General features: G+C 43.9%; 1 protein-coding gene across 2 annotated transcripts in view; it reads left to right on the top strand.

Annotated features, from left to right (window-relative positions):
• Positions 1-20,000, top strand: part of tnrc6c2 (trinucleotide repeat containing adaptor 6C2) — a 25,199-nt gene that overhangs the window by 221 nt on the left and 4,978 nt on the right. The window contains exons 1-15 of one of the 2 annotated variants that reach the window (XM_047813683.1): positions 1-578; positions 6,711-6,867; positions 10,121-12,223; positions 13,582-13,767; positions 13,973-14,136; positions 15,178-15,255; positions 15,647-15,704; positions 15,789-15,904; positions 16,018-16,155; positions 16,439-16,558; positions 16,682-16,801; positions 18,270-18,353; positions 18,543-18,786; positions 18,957-19,088; positions 19,620-19,802. The exon at positions 1-578 is cut by the window's left edge and continues 221 nt beyond it. In XM_047813683.1, coding sequence (XP_047669639.1) covers positions 10,306-12,223; positions 13,582-13,767; positions 13,973-14,136; positions 15,178-15,255; positions 15,647-15,704; positions 15,789-15,904; positions 16,018-16,155; positions 16,439-16,558; positions 16,682-16,801; positions 18,270-18,353; positions 18,543-18,786; positions 18,957-19,088; positions 19,620-19,802 — 3,541 coding nt within the window. In that variant the 5' untranslated portion in view covers positions 1-578; positions 6,711-6,867; positions 10,121-10,305. Of the gene's footprint in view, positions 579-6,710; positions 6,868-7,907; positions 8,506-10,120; positions 12,224-13,581; positions 13,768-13,972; positions 14,137-15,177; positions 15,256-15,646; positions 15,705-15,788; positions 15,905-16,017; positions 16,156-16,438; positions 16,559-16,681; positions 16,802-18,269; positions 18,354-18,542; positions 18,787-18,956; positions 19,089-19,619; positions 19,803-20,000 lie in introns of those variants that run through there. The other variant, XM_047813682.1, reaches the window with a different exon arrangement.

The following is a 20,000-nucleotide window of genomic DNA, read 5'->3' as shown; positions in this document are numbered from 1 at the left end:
GCTTAGCTTAGCTTGTTAGCATCGTCGGAGGTTTAAATGTCAGACGCGCTTCGTCCTGCTGTTTATTTCTGTTAGTTTTCATATAAATTCATTTTCTTTTCTTTTTTATTTTCCCTTATTATTATTCTTATTATTCAGGAATAATAACAGAGTAATTACCACGATTCTCCTGCTGTTCTTTATTATTATTATGATTACTGTCATTATTTCACACACGACATAAATATACAGCTGATGACCAACTAACTGTTACTTAAACCGTATTTTCTGCGTGTTTACATTAATATCGGTGTAAATTCGCACGCATTCGTTTTATTTCCGTCATTAAGCTTCTTGAAGGCTGCAGGAAATCGAGGCACTTGTTTATTTCTGCTGCTGTTCATTATTATTATTATTAAGTGTTATTCCTCATTAAGACCTCTTATAACGTCAAGCTGCTTTCTAAATGCCTTTCTTTTGTAAACATTTTTAATTGACTATTTTTTCGGACCCTTTCGGATCTGATGTTAAACGATTTGCGACGACAAATGAATAAGTAAATAAAATAAAACCCGCCCCTGACACCGTGCTGCAAAAAGGTGAGATTATAATCCGCTTTAATCCGATTTTATTTGCTTTTAAAACATCTCTAATTTACATTTGAGACCAAACAGGAGAACATCTCAGTATCTGCTGCTTTTCTGTGTTATTTATGAGTGTGTATGTGTGTTTGTGTGTGTGTGTGTGTGTGTGTGTGTGTGTGTGTGTTTGTGTGTGCGTGTGTTAAATCAGTATACTTTAATTAAATTCAGATCGAACACTGTATGTTGTGTTTTTTGAAATTATTATTATTATTATTATTATTATTATTATTATTATTATTATTATTATTATGATGATGATGATGATGCTGATGCTGATTGTGCTATAAATAATCCTTAGTGTGATCCATTTAATTGTGTTGAACTCACTTTTACTCTCTGGACACTGATTGGTGATCAGCTGGTGATTAATCCTCTACACCAGCAGATTATATTAATGCATCACGGTGGTACATTATCGTTTCCATAGTAATAGCCGATTGAAACATGGAAGGAGTCTCCAGTGTCAGTGTGACGTCTGAGGTAAAGGTTTTCAGCCCATTTTCAGGACAGACGAGTTTTACACTTTAGCTTCATGACCGAATAAAGAGAGGCTGTGAAAAGGAAGACTGTTTGTTTATAGCTGCTATAATGCAGGGGTGGTTTTATTTATTATTCACTGTAGTGTTATAATCTGAACAGCTCACATAAAGACTTTCTGTTTTTATTTTCAAACTGATCTAAACTGATAAAGTGTGAGATTCAGGTGTGAACTGAGGAGACGCTGATGGGTTATGAGCTAGAAGGTGAAGTGGATGTTTGTGAGCATCATGCCTCTGTCTCTCTCTCTGCCTCTGTCTCTCTGCCTCTGTCTGTCTCTCTCTGCCTCTGTCTCTCTCTCTCTCTCTCTCTCTCTGTCTGTCTCTCTGCCTCTGTCTCTCTGCTCTGCCTCTCTCTCTCTCTCTCTCTCTCTCTCTGTCTCTGTGTCTCTCTCTCTTTCTGTGTCTCTCCCTCTCTGTCTCCCTCTCTCTCTCTGTCTGTCTGTCTCTCTCTCTCTGGAGAATGGTTTGTCCGAGGATGTTTGTGAGCATCATGTCTCTGTCTCTCTCGCTCTCTGTCTGTCTCTCTGTCTGTCTCTCTCTGTCTCTCTCTCTCTCTCTCTCTCTCTCTCTCTCTCTCTCTCTCTCTCTCTCTCTCGACTCTTCAGTCTTAAACACAAATATAAAGTTAGAGGTCTGACCCTGATATCATCCTGACAGTAACACTACAGTTGTATAAACGCAGGTCAGCTGGTTTACAGGTGTTCTGATGCATCGCTCTCACTAATCTGTAATAAACATGTTATTAACGTTACACTGTAGTGGAACAGAGAGGACGATGTAGTGATATGACCAAAAGAGAGAAAATAAAACATTCTGTAGTAAAAAAAAAAGAGAGACATCGTTGTCTTCATCACATCGGTTCGTACTGCATCAGAGTTACTGATGTTACTGACTGATCTGTCGTGATGTTCGGTGTTTGTGTTGATTTATTGTGACAGATGGAATCAGATGACGTGTGATATTCTAATGAGATGAGGATTGTGGGCGTGGTCAGGTTGGTACGCTGTGATTGGACGCTGGTTTAATATCACATGGGTTTAGATTTATATCCTTGTTTTAGACTTTAGAAGTTTTATAATCATGTCTTACTTCATTGTGCCATTGTAATAAAACGTACGTCACCGCGGCAACTGTTTAGGTGTCAACATTAAAAGGGTTTTGAGTTTCACACTTTAATGTTTTTGAGATAAAATTCTGACCCAGAAGGTTACATGTTTAAACATTAAGGGAAGTGAATCCCATAATGTTCGTCACCTGATGGACCTTCTCCTCTATCTCCTGTCTGATGGAGTGTCAGGATCGTAGTGATGATGGTGTGGGATTCGCTGTTGAACACTGAGCTGTTCTTCTGTCTGTTAAATGAACTTGATGTGTCTGGATCTTCTGCTCCATCTGCTTGGAAATCAAGGTCAAAGGTTACAAGGTCGTGACCCTGGGTGTGTGAAGCTCTCGCTGTCTCTGTTCAAAAGGTCAAAAGGTTAAAAAACAAAACAAAGCGCCTGCTGCTGAGTCTTGTGTGTGGGTGTGTGTGTGGGTGTGGGTGTGTGTGCGTGTGTGCATGTGTTTGTGTGTGGTGTGTGTGCGTGTGTGTGTGTGGGTGTGTGTGCATGTGTGTGGTTGTGTGTGTGTGGGTGTGCGTGTGTGTGTGTGCGTGTGTGGGTGGGTGGGTGTGTGCGTGCGTGTGTGTGTGCGTGCGTGTGTGTGTGCGCGTGTGTGTGTGCGTGCGTGTGTGCGTGCGTCCGTGTGTGTGTGTTTGTGTATGTGTGTGTGTGTGTCTTCAACACAACATTCCTAAACACAAACTCTCCCACACTCTCTGTCTCAGCAGCAGCAGCAGGTGCTGATACTTATTTAAATAGATTACTGAATATTAATGAGCATGTTGTTAATATGTACTGAATATTAATGAGCATGTTGTTAATGCATTAATGACGTGGTCAGAAATGAGGGGGAGTCGTTATAATGTGTTAATTATGTTTCCCTCACAGTTTGTAACCACAAGCGTTTTATTTCTCCCACTTTCTGTCAATTCTGAGTTTTATTCATTACTGATTACTTTTAATGTCAACGAGACGTCAGCAGTCGCTGCCTCACCAGCCTCTCTCTCTCTCTCTCTCTCTCTCTCTCTGTCTCTCTCTCTGTCTCTCTTGCTGTCCCTCTCTCTGTCTCTCTCTCTCTCTCTCCCTCCCTGTCTCTCTCTCTGTCTCTCTCACTGTTTCTCTTTGTTTCTGTCTCTTTCTCTTTCTCACTGTCTCTCTCTCTCTGTTTCTCTCTCTCTCTCTCTCTCTCTGTTTCTCTCTCTCTCTCTCTCTCTCTCTCTCTCTCTCTCTCTCTCTCTCTCTCTCTCTCTCTCTGTCTCTCTCTCTGTCTCTGTCTTGTTCCTTTGGATTTATTGTTATTATGAAGTGATGAAGCTCTGAAGGTGTTTATGAGGCCGAGCCGCTCGCCACGTTGGAGTGGAGCCGCGATCCTTTGGGAAATGTGTGAAAGCTTTGGGAGGACGAGGGTTCGCTTCTCCAGCTGGATTTCTTCTTCTATCATTTTCACACTTCCTTACGTTTTCCTTTAGTGTGAAAGGAAGTGAATAACAACAAAGCAAAATGCTTTTTGTTCGTAGTGACGTGAGATGAAGCGCGTGTTCACCTTATGACCGATTACGTCTGCTCTCGGCCACGGATATGAGGAGGTTTAAAAAAATCCTGATGATCCAGTTACACATAACATCAGTTCAAATTTGGAAGGATCGTGAGCTATAATGTTTGTTTGTTTGTTTGTTTTTACATATCACAAGTTGTTGTGATCGCTACGTAAATCTAAATAAAGCTCCTTGTCATTATTTAACTCGAGCAGCTCTACACAAAACCATACGCTTTAATTAAACCGCTAACGTGACACGTCTGATTTATTAGGAGACAAAACGTGCGGTCAGGGGTTTATCCTCCTACTACACCACAGCCTCATGCATATTCATCAGACTATGCAGATGACATGCTAATTAGCTGTGTGCCACTTTTACGCCAGTTGGTTGATGTTTACAGGTTGTTTATGAGGAAAAACAACCTAAAAAAAAAAGCACGATATTTTTTGTTGACTAAGTTCCAGAACAGAGAATAAACAGTATATATAACAGTACGGTGCGTAACATCCAGCTCTAAGGGCTCTACGATGACGAGTGGCACGAGGAGCGAGCGACGGATCCTGAGCGAGACTGCAGCGGATTACGTGTATTTATAGCCACGTTGCTAATCGTAGCGCTACATACAAAGAGACGATGATTAATGAAAAAACTTACAAATATCCTGATTAACGAACTCCACAACACACACACACACACATTCATGCACAGTATTTATAAAGGTCATGATTCAAAAGCAGGGACTTCCTCGTCAAGGGGATTAGTCGCTAATTAGGTCGCTAACAACGAGAGGTGACGCCGTGAGGTGTTGATACGTGCGGTTGGATGTGAAATGACAAAATAATGGAAGCTTGATGGCCACCCGGTTAATGTTTAATATAGAACTTTAGACGTGTGATGTGCGTACTTTCGCGATCATTCCTCGTGTGTGTGTGTGTGTGTGTGTGTGTGTGTGTGTGTGTGTGTGTGTGTGTGTGTGTGTGTGTGTGTGTGTGTGCATTGATTCTTAATGGAGGTTACAGGAGTTAATTCTGCAGCTCCTTCTGTTCATCTAAATGCATGAAACAGCCAGAATCAATTACACAGAGCAAAGGAGAAAACACACACACACACACACACACACACACACACACACACACACACACACACACACACACACACACACACACACACCCCTTACAGCATGTGAGCTGAGCATTCTGTTTTCTTGTATAAAAATAATTTTGCAGTAAACACAGCATCTGATTGAAGAGCTGAATTGTAGATCGTGGGATTTCTTTTGGATGACTCACATTTCTAAGCTAGACCTTGTTACTATGGTAACGTCTCCAGCGGTCGATCCTTCCCTTCCTCGGTTTCTTGTTTTGATGGTTGCTTTCAGCTAATGGTTGTAGATAAGAGTAAGTTAATTTTAAATAACAGCTATTTTGGTCGACTCTTTAAAAAAAAAGGTTGTTGCCATGGTTACGTTCGTGTAAAACGGGTCGTCAGGTTTATTTTAGTTAAAAGTGGTTCCCGTGGTTTCGGTTAAGCTTTTCATCCGTCGTTCCTTTCGGTTAAACGTCTTTCTTTCGGTTACTTTAAGTCCGAGTTCTTGTGGTTCTCTGGTGTTTTCTCTCTGTTTACGGTGAAAGTCGTTGCCATGGAGACCTTCAGCTAGAATCTTTCTGCCGGCTGCTTTTAGCTAAAATAACGTTCTCAATTTCAGGGTCGTTTTCATGGTTAATTTTAGATAGCAGTTTTTTCTGCATTTATTAAGAATTAGATTAATTGGGGGGGGGGTTTAGCATTTTTGTGTGTAATTTTTATTTGAAAATCGTTCTCATAGTTTTGATTTACTTAAAAAGAGAGAGAGAGGGAGATGGGGAGAGAGAGCGAGAGAGCGATGGAGAGAGAGGGAGGGAGAGAGCGATAGAGAGCAATGGAGAGAGAGAGATGGAAAAAAATAGACAGAGAGAAAGGCATAATAAATTCTCTAAGCTGTCCACACACACACACGGTAATAAATTGAGGAATTTAATGTGTGTCTGTGTCTGTGTGTGTGTCTGTGTGTGTGTCTGTGTGTGTGTCTTTGTGTGTGTCTTTGTGTGTGTGTGTGTGTGTGTGTGTGTGTGTGTGTGTGTGTGTGTGTGTGTGTGAGATTATTAGAGCAATAGAAATGCAGAGATGAGAGAGGCGGGTGGGGGAGGGGCAGAGTAAGGGGGAAGGAGTATTAATGCAGCAGACAGACACAGGGGGAGGGGGTTTGGGAGGTTTGAGGGGCAGTTCAGGGGCAACGGAGTGTGAGAAATTCTCCCATAAGCCCCGGCGTCTGTGCTCTTCCTGTAATTTATTCAGCACTGAACAATGAGCACAATAAGCGAGATGGAGAAAGGGAGGGGTGGCAGGGGGGGGGGCACCAAGACATCTGATTGGTCATCGGGGAGACAAGTCACAAAGGCTCATTGGCTGAGGGGGGATGGGATTAGTAAGTCACATAGTTGACACGGAAACGGGAAAAGCAGAGCTCAAGCTGATTGGTCAAGTCTGAGAAGTAAAGCTGCTCTGATTGGATGAGGAGACGAGGGGACGGTCAAGCCGATTGATTGATTGGTGTGGATTGTTTGTGACAGGAGATGGAAGATGAGCTGGATAGTAAACAGATGAAACAAGCCGATTGGCTGACAGATAACGGAGCTCACTGGTCAAAAGGGAGAGAAGTGAGAGGAGCTGATTGGGCGAGAGAAATAGGAGAAAACTAACTAGTTAATCATCAGGCAAGAAGGAAATCCAAGCTGATTGGTCAACAGGGGAACAGACAGTCTGATTGGTCAACAGGGGAACAGACAGTCTGATTGGGCAACATTATGTAAATGAGTGTTTTACACACAACTCTGTCCTAAGCATCTTTCTACTGTGTGTTTTTTTTTTCAGAATCATCCACTTCCTGTATAACAGCACTAATGGCAGCTCAAGCACTTCCTGTTCCTCTGTTTCCCATAAGACCCTGCAGTTTTCTTCTCATAAACACTCCAAAGAAATTCCTCCACTAAAGAGGAATTGTGTCAACACATCAACCGGCACTTCACAGGTAGGTGGGGGTGGGGTGTGTGTGTGTGTGGGGGGTATGGTGTGTGTGGGGGGGTTATGGTATGGGGGTGTGTGGGGGGTATGGTGTGTGGGGGTTGTGGGTTTGTGGGGTGTGTGTATTGTGGGTGTGTGTGTATCGGGGGTGTGTGGGGGTGTATGGTGTGTGTGGGGGGGTGTGTGTGGTGTGTGTGAGTGTATTGTGGTGTGGGGTGTGTTTGGTGTGTGGGTGTGTATTGAGGGTGTGTGTGGGGTGTGGTGTGTGGGTGTGGTGGGTGTGTATTGGGGTGTGGGGTGTGTGTGTGTGTATTGGGGGTGTGTGGGGTGTGTGTGTATATTGGGGGTGTGTGTGTGGGGGTTTGGTGTGTGTGTGTGTGTGTGTCACTACTGTATAGTGAATAAGGTTTATGGTCTGTACTCTACATGTGGTGTCTATGTGAATAAACACGTCACACAGCACTAACGACTCTCAGTGAAAAGAAGCTTCACTTTGTGTTCATTACTAAAGAAGATTTAATACCAGCTGTCTTTCTTACTTCTGTCATTTACAGAGGATAAACCTGTAGCCTTGGGCTAAGCTAATGAGCTAATGCACTGCTAATAACGACATGTTCAGGGATTGTTGGGTAATAATGTTGCTAACGAGCGCTATGACGATGGTTATTAACTCATTATTCTGTAATGTAAAGTATTACATTTTATTTCTCTTTTTGTTTGTTAGATGTTTCAACAAGAAAGAAAAAGGGAAATTAATTAAAAAAAAATACCCAAGTGAAGCTTTTACGTTTTATTTTAAGTTTAACAAGAAAAACATTTTCATTTTGATACTTTCGATTTTTTTATTTTATTCAGAAGTTATTACTGAAATTTGCATATTGAATGTGATTGGCTCAAAGCTGCAGAGGTTATTTAGTGACATCACAAACTGAGATTGTGTTATAGCAGCGTATCTAGTTTACTCATTTTTACTGAAAAATGACTAGCATGATTCTCTCCCTCTGTCACACACACACACACACACACACACACACACACACACACACACACACACACACACACACACATGCGTTCTTGGCATCAGTTGAGCATAGAGCTCAGATGGCTGGGAATAAAAACAGCCTCTTTTTTGCTCAGCATGCTCATTCCGACGCTCTCTCCAGGTATCCCCCATTCCTGCTTTTCCATCCGTACCAGGCTCCATTTTCTCTTCTTTATCCCTTCATCATTTTTTTTTTCTGTTTTTGTTCTACTCGTTGTTTCCTTGCAACCAAATCAAGGAAGTAAAAAATAAAACAGACTCGATCCCAGGGCATGATTAATTTATCACGCCGTCTGTTTGTCGTGTGCGTGGTTTTCCCCGTCCTTGTAAGTGAAACAGAGGTACAGAGAGAATGTGAGGAGTTTCTGAGGACACGGATAAAAAAAGGGGGAAGAAAAAGAGAGCGAATGAGACAGAAAGCCTAGTTATCTTGGCTCTGTTTCAGCTCTGATAAAATGGCGTCTTGTTCCGAAAAACAGCCAGGAAAAGAAACTGCTCCTGGATCTCCTCACTATTCCTGATTTCTTCTATGTTCCTGAAAATTCCAGTCAAAAAAAAATGAAGCTATGGAGGTGCTGAACGGACACCAGCACGGCTCGAAAGGTACGTCAGGTTTCGCCAGTCGAGTCGAGCTGAAGGACATCCGAGCTTTTTAACCCGTGTTAACCCAAACAGCCGCTGGCTTTTTCCCCTCCCGCCTCCCCTTCAAAGAGCCGTTTGATCCCGGAGCCAAAGCGAGACTGCAGTCTGGGAAAGCAAATTTTTTTTTTCAACTGAAAGAAATGTTGATGTCCCAGATTTTAAGATGTGAACTGCTGCTTTTGTCGAAGCGGTATCAGAGCTCTGAGGCTGGTAGTCACCCAGTCTGAGGTGTCTTTCTGCGTAGATTTGTTGTGATTACCGATTCGGTCCGGATCTCGTGAAGTCACGGATACGCCGGTGCGTCTTTCATCGCCAACCTTTTTGCAAAGTGTTGTCTTCAGAGGTATGCAGGTCTGTCAGCGCGATCCGGTTCCATTTTCTGTTTTCATCTCACGTTTTCGGAGAGTCGATTCCATTTGTACGCATGCGGCGGTGCTCCTGTTCAGGCTGCAAGGTTTTTTTTTGGCATGGGTTGAGTTGAAATTTAGCAAGGCCTGATGTCTGGGAGACGATAAGGACGTCTGGGGAACGGGGATAAGGCGAAAAAATTCAGGAGACAAAAATATGCTGAGAGTTAAATATAGAGTTAAACCTATTCGATGCTTTTTATTTTGATGATCGGTGGTTGCGTCGATGGTGAGGGATGAATTATGTGGCTTTATCGAAATGAAGCCTGAAGGTAAGACAAAAAAATATTCCTGATTCTAGTCTTAGCAAAAAAAAAAAACTGTTTCTTTTATCGCCTAATTAATGCGTAATGAACTGAAGTTTGCCTTCAGGGAAGTAAACACGACGATCTCAGTAGCAGAGCGAAAGACTCGGTCGAGTTTGCATTCCAAAATCAATGACTTCCAGCCTCTTTTCCACCATCATTTCAAAACACTATCGATTACCTGCTGTCGTGATTGATTACATCGCCCGTGAAGTAAACTACACGTCGATTCGGAGCTCAGCGACCAGACGTGATCAGCGGTAGAAGTGTGGTTCTGGGTTTTATAGCGAGCTAGCAGAGCATGGGGAATGATGGATGAGGGACTGCTCTCGGTTTCATGCAAATAAATGAACCTCCGTTTCCACTTCAGCTTTCCTTGCAGGTCTGTGGAGAAATGAGTAATGGTGCTTCCTTTTCAGATGCTTCTGAAGATGTGTAATATTATATATATGGATGTGCTTCATCTAATATAACCAGTGACATGGTCCAGGGAGCATTGCAATATTCTGGAAAAAACTAGGCTTGTATGACAAATATCTGGTGTAGATGTAAGAGGAAAGTCGTAGATCACTGTCGGGTATCTTCTCAGTGCTGTTTCAGACCGAGGTTTTGTCAATCCAGTTAAAGTGATTCCAGTTGCAGATTCCCAGAACCTGTTTATATGAGTAATGTGGACTTTAAACTCATGTTGTTATTATTATTTATAGCGTTTTCTTGCATGTGACGTACAGTTTCATGAGATCAAAGTTTCTTGCAGATTATTCCATAATGAATAATCTATAATTCATACAGATTTGTCTAGACACCTACTATATACAGTAGATAGATGTCTTATCATCTTCTTTCTTGTCCTTATCTTTACAGTGCTGCCCAATCAGAGTGGCCTGGAAGCCCAGCATGAGAATTTTCTCCGTGGCGACCAAACCACATCCCGCAGCATCCGTACCGATCGCAATCGAGTGATCATTGATGACAAGGACACTAAACGTTCTTCAGAATCATTAGAATGTGTCGTGGATGCTGACACATCAACGTTCGTGAATAGCAGCATGAGTATGGCTACAGGAGCTAGCCAGCACAGTCACTACCCAATCAGCAAAGCAAGTGTTAATCACTCCTCGAGTATGTTCTCTAGTCCTAGTGGCCCCAACAGGGGTTGGGTCTCTGAGGGCAAAACCGATTTGTCCATGGGTACCAGAGGCCAGTCTAATTGGGGCTCTTCAAATATAAACCTGAACCCCAGCGCTAACCCTGCCGCATGGCCCATACTTGGACATGAGGGGCCTGGGGTGGGGACCAGGCCTGGGGGTATCGGTGGGTCAAATTCAGTCTCATCCAATGTCTGTGGTCCAGGGGGCATCGCACCAATTCAAGGCACCAATGGAAATGGAAACCTTGTAGGAGACTGTGCTTGGGGAAATCCAGACACTCCAGAGCAGCACCAATCCCCAAAAAGCATGACTTTCAGCATGGAGCCCCCAAACCTTAAAACCGATGGACTGAACACTAAAGCAGAGCCCATGAGCCCTGTGGATGGTTGGGGGCGAAATATGAGTCAGTCTCCCACTGAGCCAACCACTGGAGATGGTACTGCTCGGTGGGGTAAAGGAGACACGAAGAGTGGAGAATCCAAAGACTCTGGCTGGGATTCTGGTGGCATCTCCTCTTGGGGGCAGGGGGGAGGTGATGCAAACTGGGGCCACTGGAACAAACAGTCAGGCACAGAAGGTGCTGGGTGGGATACAAATGATGGTCCCATTCAAGAGTCAATGAATTCCTGGGGGACTGATGCTCCAGGCAGTGAAGGTAGCAAGGACAGCAATGAAGGACGTGACGGGCAGCGTGAAAGGTCCTCCAGTATGGATGTTCCACTTCTGCCTAGACCGGACCTAGATCCTCGTGTGCTGTGCAATTCTGGCTGGGGTCAAACCCCTGTTCTGCAGCACACAGTCTGGGAAATGGACGAAAAACTTGGGGCCAAGGATGATGGTGGCACTGAAGCTTGGGGTACTTCCTCTAATGCACCTTCAACTGGATCACCACCTCAAGCAGGATGTGCCAACACCAAACTAAATGTGCCTCCTAGGATGGACTCTGGGAGCAAGTCTGAGGCGCTTTCTCGGGTTATGTCAACACCACGCTGGGGAGGATCATCCTCACCAACAAATCAGGCAAGCACTGGGTGGGCAGAGCCACCTGCTAATAAGAAAGTGTCCAATGGCTCTGTTGGTAGTTGGGGAGAGCCAATGCCAGATGGCCCCAGCACCAACAGTTCAGGTGGCCAGTTTTGGGGCTCACAGGACAAATCTTCAAACTGGGATGATGGTCCTTCCCAAGTAAAGTCACAACCTGGAGGAAACGGGCCTAGTTCTTCCTCGGGGTGGGGTAATTGTGCAAGTGGAGATTGGGGAGAGCCTTCAGAAGGAAAGATGGAAGGTTCTCGTAGTTCCTCTTGGGATGGAGATGGCGGGAGCTGGAAGGAATCCCAGAAGGGCTGGGGAAAAGCAGCTCCACTGGGAGGTGAAAACTGTCGTGACTCCCAACACACAAATGGTCCTGTACAGGGTTGGGGTGGAAAGAGTCCTCAAGAGCCCATGGGGTCTTGGGGTGGCCCAAATTCTTTGAAGCCGAGTGGTTCTAGCTGGAGGTCTGCAGGAAGGCAGGATCCAGGGGATGAGTCTACAGGCTGGGAAGAACCTTCCCCTTCGTCAATTCGAAGGAAAATGGAAATTGATGATGGAACCTCCACTTGGGGAGATCCAAATTCCTACAGGGCCTGTGTAAATATGTGGGACAGAAATAACCCCTCCTCCCAGGGCAACCCCAGCAACAACGGAGGTAACAGCATCAACCATACAGGTCCAAACCACCATAGCCACGGTCAGACCCCGAAGCACTCCGATGGCAACAATGGTCCATCTAACCAGCTAGGACCTTCACAAAACAGGATGCCCAAGATGAATCCAGGTGAGTGGAGTTATGTTTGGTTTAAGAAGCGAAATTATTATGTGCTAAATAGCACAATTACATGGTCAATAGTTTGATAAGTAAGGAATAAACCATAAAGTCCTCCGTACTTTACAGCTTAGCCTCTGACTGCTAATGAGATCGGACACTGGACTGGACTATAACTGTCTCCCTACAAAAAAGATCACCTTATCATCGATTAGGCACATTTTAAATTCCGTTCATGGCATTAAGATACTGTCAGAGCTGCTGTTATAGAAAATTAATCAACACCTTCCAGAATTCATGGTATAAATCAAAAGTAAGCTACAAAAATCTGATTGCGTGTGTGTGAAAGCAACGAGAGCTTGAAGGAGCTTTTCTTCCCCGGACCTGGCACTATGTAGCTGGGCTGTCAGGAGTGAGCTTGATGCAGGAGTTCTGTTTCAGAGCTTTAACAGAACCGTGTGATGGCATGCATTCTGCACCGCTCTGCTGCCAGTTGGCCTGCGTCCTGCAGTTAAAAAGACACGTCCGCCTTGTGTTTGGCTTGACAGAATCGGCCCTCGGGCCCTGCTCCCGGCCCCATGAAAGCTTTCTATTTCTGTTCTTGGCAGCGTTCGGGAGCGATGGCAGACAAAGACGTTCGCTGTCTGTATTTTTTTTTCCTCTCTGTCCTCCTAAGAGCAGCGTCTGTATGCTTCACTCAGACTGTGTTACTGCGATCTTTTTGCATGCGCAACAATGCAAACAAATATGTGGGTCTATAGGGGAAGCTTTTAACGTTACAGTCAATTGCGTGAATAAGTGAGAAAAAGCAAATTAAAATTTTTGGTCTACTTAAAATACTTTTCGGGGGCACGGTGGCTTAGTGGTTAGTACGTTCGCCTCACACCTCTAGGGTTGGGGGTTCGATTCCCGCCTCCACCTGTGTGTGGAGTTTGCATGTTCTCCCCGTGCCTCGGGGGTTTCCTCCGGGTACTCCGGTTTCCTCCCCTGGTCCAAAGACATGCATGGTAGGTTGATTGGCATCTCTGGAAAATTGTCCGTAGTGAGTGTGTGAGAGTGAATGAGAGTGTGTGTGTGCCCTGTGATGGGTTGGCACTCCGTCCAGGGTGTATCCTGCCTCGATGCCCGATGACGCCTGAGATAGGCACAGGCTCCCCGTGACCCGAGAAGTTCGGATAAGCGATAGTGAACGAGTGAATGAGTTTTAATTTCTTTGGATCATCACATTCCTTTTTAATCAGCGGAATCTCTGGACATTAATACAATTAATACGTTTCCAAAATATTGTTTATTGTGCAAAGAATAAAGAAGATAAGATATCTAAATGACCCAGAACAATGCGAGCTAGTAATCAGACCGTCTGTCTGTAGGCTGGGGGGAACTCCCCAACATTCAGCCCAAATCTGAGTTCCGCGGAGAACCGGATTCCTCGAACCCCACAGTGGATAACGGCACCACAGCATGGGGGAAGTCGCCCAAAGCTGCTGGAGTCTGGGGAGAAAACAGCCACGAATCCACTGGATCCTTTAGCAGAGGCTCAGGAACCTCCAAAGCAGGTAAGAGCTGTGATGGTGGGATGTGGTGACTGTTTAATTTGTCTGTGTTAATGTGCTAACAAGTCCATGACTTTAGCAAGCTTTGGAAACAAAAAGGTTGACGAACACGCTGACACCTGGTGGTTGGATATCTATGACGTTGTAAAATCTTTGCTTTTGTTTTTAAAGAAACTTCAAAGGTTTCATTGTTCTTTTATTTTTACAGCCCCCAAATCTATGCAGGACAGCTGGGGGTCCGGCGGGGAGGAGATCGGCATTACCGGCAGCCAGTGGGATGCTGAGGATGGGGACATGTGGACCAGCCCCACCTCCCAGGACAACACTTCTTCCTCTAGTTCTTGGAACCAGCCCAAGAAAGGAGTACAGAAGGTAGGTGTATGAGTTAATTAATATAAAATTAAAGGCGGGGTCTCCGATGTTTGAGAAATGCTTCAGAAAATACAAAACAAACGTGTAGCCAATGAGCAGAAAGGGGCGTGTCTTGTCGATATGGGCGGAGAGAGTGTTCAGTGCGCGTGTGTGACGTTAGCAGAAAGCGGTTTTAACATCGACATGGAGGATAAAAACAAAGAAAGAAAGAGAAGAAAGACTTACGATAAGGACAAGAAGTAGGACGTGTTAATATAGGATCAGCTTTCCAGCGCTGGAGAGAACTGAAGGAGCAGGAAGTTGGCCACATATTCACAGGTTGGAGTTTCCCGAGTCAATAACTCCTGAGCTAAACGCTGTTACTACACAAATAACACCTCTTTTCTATTGTAGTAATGTAGAGAGGCAGCTACAACCGCGTTTTGTGTAGTAACAGCATTTAGCTCAGGAGTTATCGACTCGGGAAACTCCGACCTGTGAATATGTGGCCGACTTTACTTAAGACGCCGAGGCGCTTTTTTCCTTCTCGATAGGTGAGTAACGTTGGTTTTGCTTTGTTACACAGAACTAATATATGCCTTTGTCCTTTACATCATTATGCTTGTGTGGCATTTTTGCTTGTTTGTTTATCTACAATCGTATTGTTCTTCCCTTCAGCTATGATAAAGACACGTTTCTTTCTGTTAGTCGCCTGGGTTACGTATGTATGTGTGGGCGGAGCTATCGATACAGGGGTGGGACCCGTTTGGGTCAGGGGCGTGTTTGTTTTGGTGATTTTATATGTCAACATTGGCTTTAAAACAACGGAGACCAAAACTTTAATACTGCTGGAGTCAGTTATTTAATTAATTTAGTAATTATTAAACATTAACACACTCCATTTTAAAATATGTTTTGTCTGGAATTGCTGTGTTGAGAGATTTTGGTATGATTATTGCTATCACTTTTATAATCTGAATTAATTTTATACATGTAATTGTTATTTATTTATTACGTTATTTATTTATTACATTAATTGTTATGTTTTTTTTCTTTTCTCAGGGGAAAATGCCAACCAAACAGGATGAAGTTTGGATCATGAACCGACTGATTAAACAGCTCACAGACATGGGCTTCCCTGTAAGCTACTAAATAAGCTTCATAATGGTTCATATGAGAGCCATAAACATTTTACACAGAGGATTTTGATCCTCTAGTTTATAGACAGGTTTTGTTTGTTAACTCTAGTACACCTTAAATTTACTCTAAATGCTGCCTGAGATCCACCTTAAATCCACCGTAAATACTAACTTAAATATCTTGCATACGTTTTTAATACTACCTTAAATCCACCTTAAATACCATCCTGAATATCACCAGAAATTCACTTTCAGTATATTAATTACTAATTTATGCCTTAAATAGAACTTAAATATTACCTTATGTTCTCCTTAACTACACTTAAATTGACTGTGTGTGTGTGTGTGTGTGTGTGTGTGTGTGTGTGTGTGTGTGTGTGTGTGAATTTCAGAGGGATCCTGCAGAGGAGGCACTGAGAAGTAACAACATGAATCTAGACCAAGCTATGAGTAAGTGTGAAACTCGCACATATTTACACACACACACACACACGCACACACTCACACTTTAGCTCAATTTTTATCTGTGTTTAGGCGCTCTGCTAGAGAAAAAGAGCGATGGAGATAAACGAGGGATGAGGACGCTGTTGTGTCGCCCCCCTAACCTCTCAAAAGACTTGTCACTGGACCGAAACACCTTTCTAGACAAGGTACTGAGCTTTAAAACACACACGCACACACACACACACACACGCGCGCACACACACACATAAGCATGGCCCGATCTAAGCTGATTTCCTCATCTATGATCTGTGTTTATCAGGACGGTGGATTATCAGATGACACGCCCACATCACCCTTTATTCATTCTCCTGGCCTCAAACTGACCAATAGCAGCCTTCCTAGCCATGGCATGGGCGGAGTCTCACCAGGACTAATGCAAAACCTAAACAGTAGACAGGTGAGTGGGGAAAACCAGGTATTAATAAAAAATATTAAACAAAAAATGTGTGAAATGTAACGCTTCCTGTTGCATGATTTTTAAATTGTTGTATTACTGTATTTCTGCTGTGTGTGTGTGTGTGTGTGTGTGTGTGTGTGTGTGTGTGTGTGTGTGTGTGTGTGTGTGTTAATATTACCTGTCATTTTATGAAAAACATGTTCTTTCATCTGCTCCCTGTTTGGGGTCACGATAAATAAACTAGTGTCTTTTCTGCTAAATAAATCTCGTGTTTCTTTCACAGATGAACGGAATGTTTGGCAGTAATGGAGCAGCACAATCCAGGGCTCCACCCCCTCAAGCACTAAACTCCACCCATCATCCCCCACTACGTGCTCAAGTGCCTCAGTTTCTCTCCCCTCAGGTGTGTAACACTCCTGTATATATATCTCAACACTCAGACCCACATTTTAGCTCAACATTCTGCATCACCAGCCATAAATGACCAGTGACGTAATTCTGACTCTAACCTCTTCTTTTTGTGCAGGTTCAAGCGCAGCTCTTACAGTTTGCAGCAAAAAACATTGGCCTGAATCCTGCACTTTTAACTTCACCGATAAACCCTCAGCAGATGACCCTGCTTTACCAACTCCAACAACTGCAGATGGTGAGAGAGGGAAAGAGCGAGGGATGAAGGGAATGACTGAGTGGCAGGAGTAGGAATGAACAGTAGCAGAAGGGATGACTCTGTGTTCCAGCCTGATCATTTATTCCTCCATAACATGTCCCAAAGTTTCAGGCAAACTTTTTATCCCAGTATTCTAGTTTTCTAGCATGTTTTAGTTTTATCCCATCTACACTGTATCCCATCTACACTTTATCCCATCTACACTGTATCCCATCTACACTGTATCCCATCTACACTGTATCCCATCTACACTGTATCCCATCTACACTGTATCCCATCTACACTTTTCCCATCTACACTGTATCCCATCTACACTGTATCCCATCTACACTTTATCCCATCTACACTTTATCCCATCTACACTGTATCCCATCTACACTGTATCCCAGCTACACTTTATCCCATCTACACTGTATCCCATCTACACTTTATCCCATCTACACTTTATCCCAGCTACACTTTATCCCATCTACACTGTATCCCATCTACACTTTATCCCATCTACACTGTATCCCATCTACACTGTATCCCATCTACACTGTATCCCAGCTACACTTTATCCCAGCTACACTGTATCCCAGCTACACTTTATCCCATCTACACTTTATCCCATCTACACTGTATCCCATCTACACTGTATCCCAGCTACACTTTATCCCATCTACACTGTATCCCATCTACACTTTATCCCATCTACACTTTATCCCAGCTACACTTTATCCCATCTACACTGTATCCCAGCTACACTGTATCCCATCTACACTTTTCCCAGCTACACTGTATCCCATCTACACTGTATCCCATCTACACTGTATCCCATCTACACTTTATCCCATCTACACTTTATCCCATCTACACTGTATCCCATCTACACTTTATCCCATCTACACTGTATCCCATCTACAATGTATCCCATCTACACTTTTCCCAGCTACACTGTATCCCATCTACACTTTTCCCAGCTACACTGTGTAGGCTGTATTCAGACATTCCCACCCAACATTTTATCCCAACCCGACGAAGGGTGTGATTGTAGGAAGCGGTGATGGAATCAGGAAGGGAGAAAGTGAACAAGGAAGGAATGTATAAATGAAATGAGTAAGAGAACGAGTGAGTAATAGAACGAGTGAGTAACAGAACGAGTGACGGAGTAACAGAGGAAATGCTCTGGTTTTTCTGTTGTTTCTGAAGTCTGGTGTTTGGAACCTTACAGACCATACTGATCTGTCTCTCTTTATCTCCCTCCCTCCCTGTCTCACCTTCCCCTCTCTCTCATCTCCTTCTGTCTCACCCCCTCTTCACTATCTCTCTCCTCTCCCTATTCTCCCCCCCTCTCTCCCCCCCTCTTGCTCTCCCTCTCTCTCTCCTGCTCTCCTTCCCCTCTCTCTCCTCTTTCTGCCCCCCCCCCCCCCGTCTTGCTCTGCCTCTTCTTCTCTCTCTCTCACAGGCATATCAGCGTTTGCAGATTCAGCAGCAGATGATGCAAGCTCAGCGAAATGTTTCTGGTTCCATTAGACAACAGGAGCAGCAAGTGAGGAAAACACATACATACACACACACATAAACACACACACACACACACACACACACACACACACATTGTTTTTTCAGTTTCCAGTTCTATGTAAATTCTATGTGTCACTAAAAATATCTCTCTCTCTCTCTCTCTCTCTCTCTCTCTCTCTCCCCTCCCCTCCCCCCTTCCCCCACTCTGGGGCAGGTTGCACGTACAATCTCCAACATGCAGCAGCAGATTCAGCAGCACCAGAGGCAGTTAGCTCAGGCCTTGTTGATGAAGCAGCAGCAGCACCAGGCCTCGTCCTCTCACTCTTACTCCAGCCTCGGCAAGCCAAACCTGGACACCTTCCCAGGAAACTCCCAGGCTTCGACAGGCCTGTCCCTGTCAGACCTGCACACCAAAGAGCCGCACACGTCTCCGAGCTCCTTCAGCCAGTATCCTCTGTGTAAGGAACACGGAACAAACACATCACATGTGTGTGTGACGTATAGAGAGGCTTCTGGCTGTAAAGCTGTAATGTGTGTGTGTCGTTTCCCTCTGTGTGTGTGTGTGTGTGTGTGTGTGTGTGTGTGTGTGTGTGTGTGTGTGTGTGTGTGTGTGTGTGTGTGTGTGCAGCTGGAATGAATGGGAGTGTAGGTGTGAGCTGCATGGACGCTCTGAAGGACACTCAGCCTCAGCCTCAGTCTCGTTTGTCCCAGTGGACTCACACCAGCTCCATCGACTCCATCAGCACCACCACCAGCCCCAGTACGCAATGGCACTGAGTTCACCATCAAGTCAAACATAGCAATCGCTCAAAAGCTGGATGAAGAATAATATAGTCACTATTCTTTATTTGGAAAATATAAACTAAATCAATTATCTGAGGGATAAAATAAATAAACAACAATAAATGTTTGTATAAATATTTAAATATTCAGATAAATAATTAGATAAATTAGAGTTAGATAAATTATATAATAATCAGAAAACATTGTTTATACAAGCAAAAAAAATGGTTGTGTATATAAATAAATGAATAAGTTTATATAAATGAATAAGAGATAGATAGATGGATAGATAGATAGATAGATAGATAGATAGATAGAGAGAGAGAGAGAGAGAGAGTTTGGATAGATAGATAGATAGATAGATAGATAGATAGATAGATAGATAGATAGATAGATAGATAGATAGATAGATAGATAGATCTTTTTGCTTTATTACTTTTACACCCTTCTAACAGAATAAAGAGAAGAGGATTATCCCTGTTATTAACGCTGGTGTTTTCTCTCTCAGGTGCTCCGTCCTCGAGCCACGCTGCCAACATTAAACCTGTGATGGAGGATTCTTTTAGTGCTTATAACCTGATGTCCAGCTGCCAATCTCCCAGCAGCCCCATGGGGGCACCAGAGAGCTGGCCACCGGGCAAAAACACTAATGACAAAATGGCCAACGGGACAAATGTCAACTGGCCTCCAGGTAACGGAGCTGTTCTGATACTCAGGCTGTTCGTAGTCCTGAGTTTATGTCAGCGTGCAGCTCACATCATGCAGCTCACATCATGCAGCTCACATCATGCAGCTCACATCATGCAGCTCACATCATGCAGCTCACATCATGCAGCTCACATCATGCAGCTCACATCATGCAGCTCACATCATGCTCGGCTTTTATCTT

The sequence above is a fragment of the Tachysurus fulvidraco genome, chromosome 5 (genome assembly GCF_022655615.1).
Source record: "Tachysurus fulvidraco isolate hzauxx_2018 chromosome 5, HZAU_PFXX_2.0, whole genome shotgun sequence".
NCBI classification, from domain to species: Eukaryota; Metazoa; Chordata; class Actinopteri; order Siluriformes; family Bagridae; genus Tachysurus; species Tachysurus fulvidraco.
This window is presented reverse-complemented; position numbering and strand designations above follow the sequence as displayed.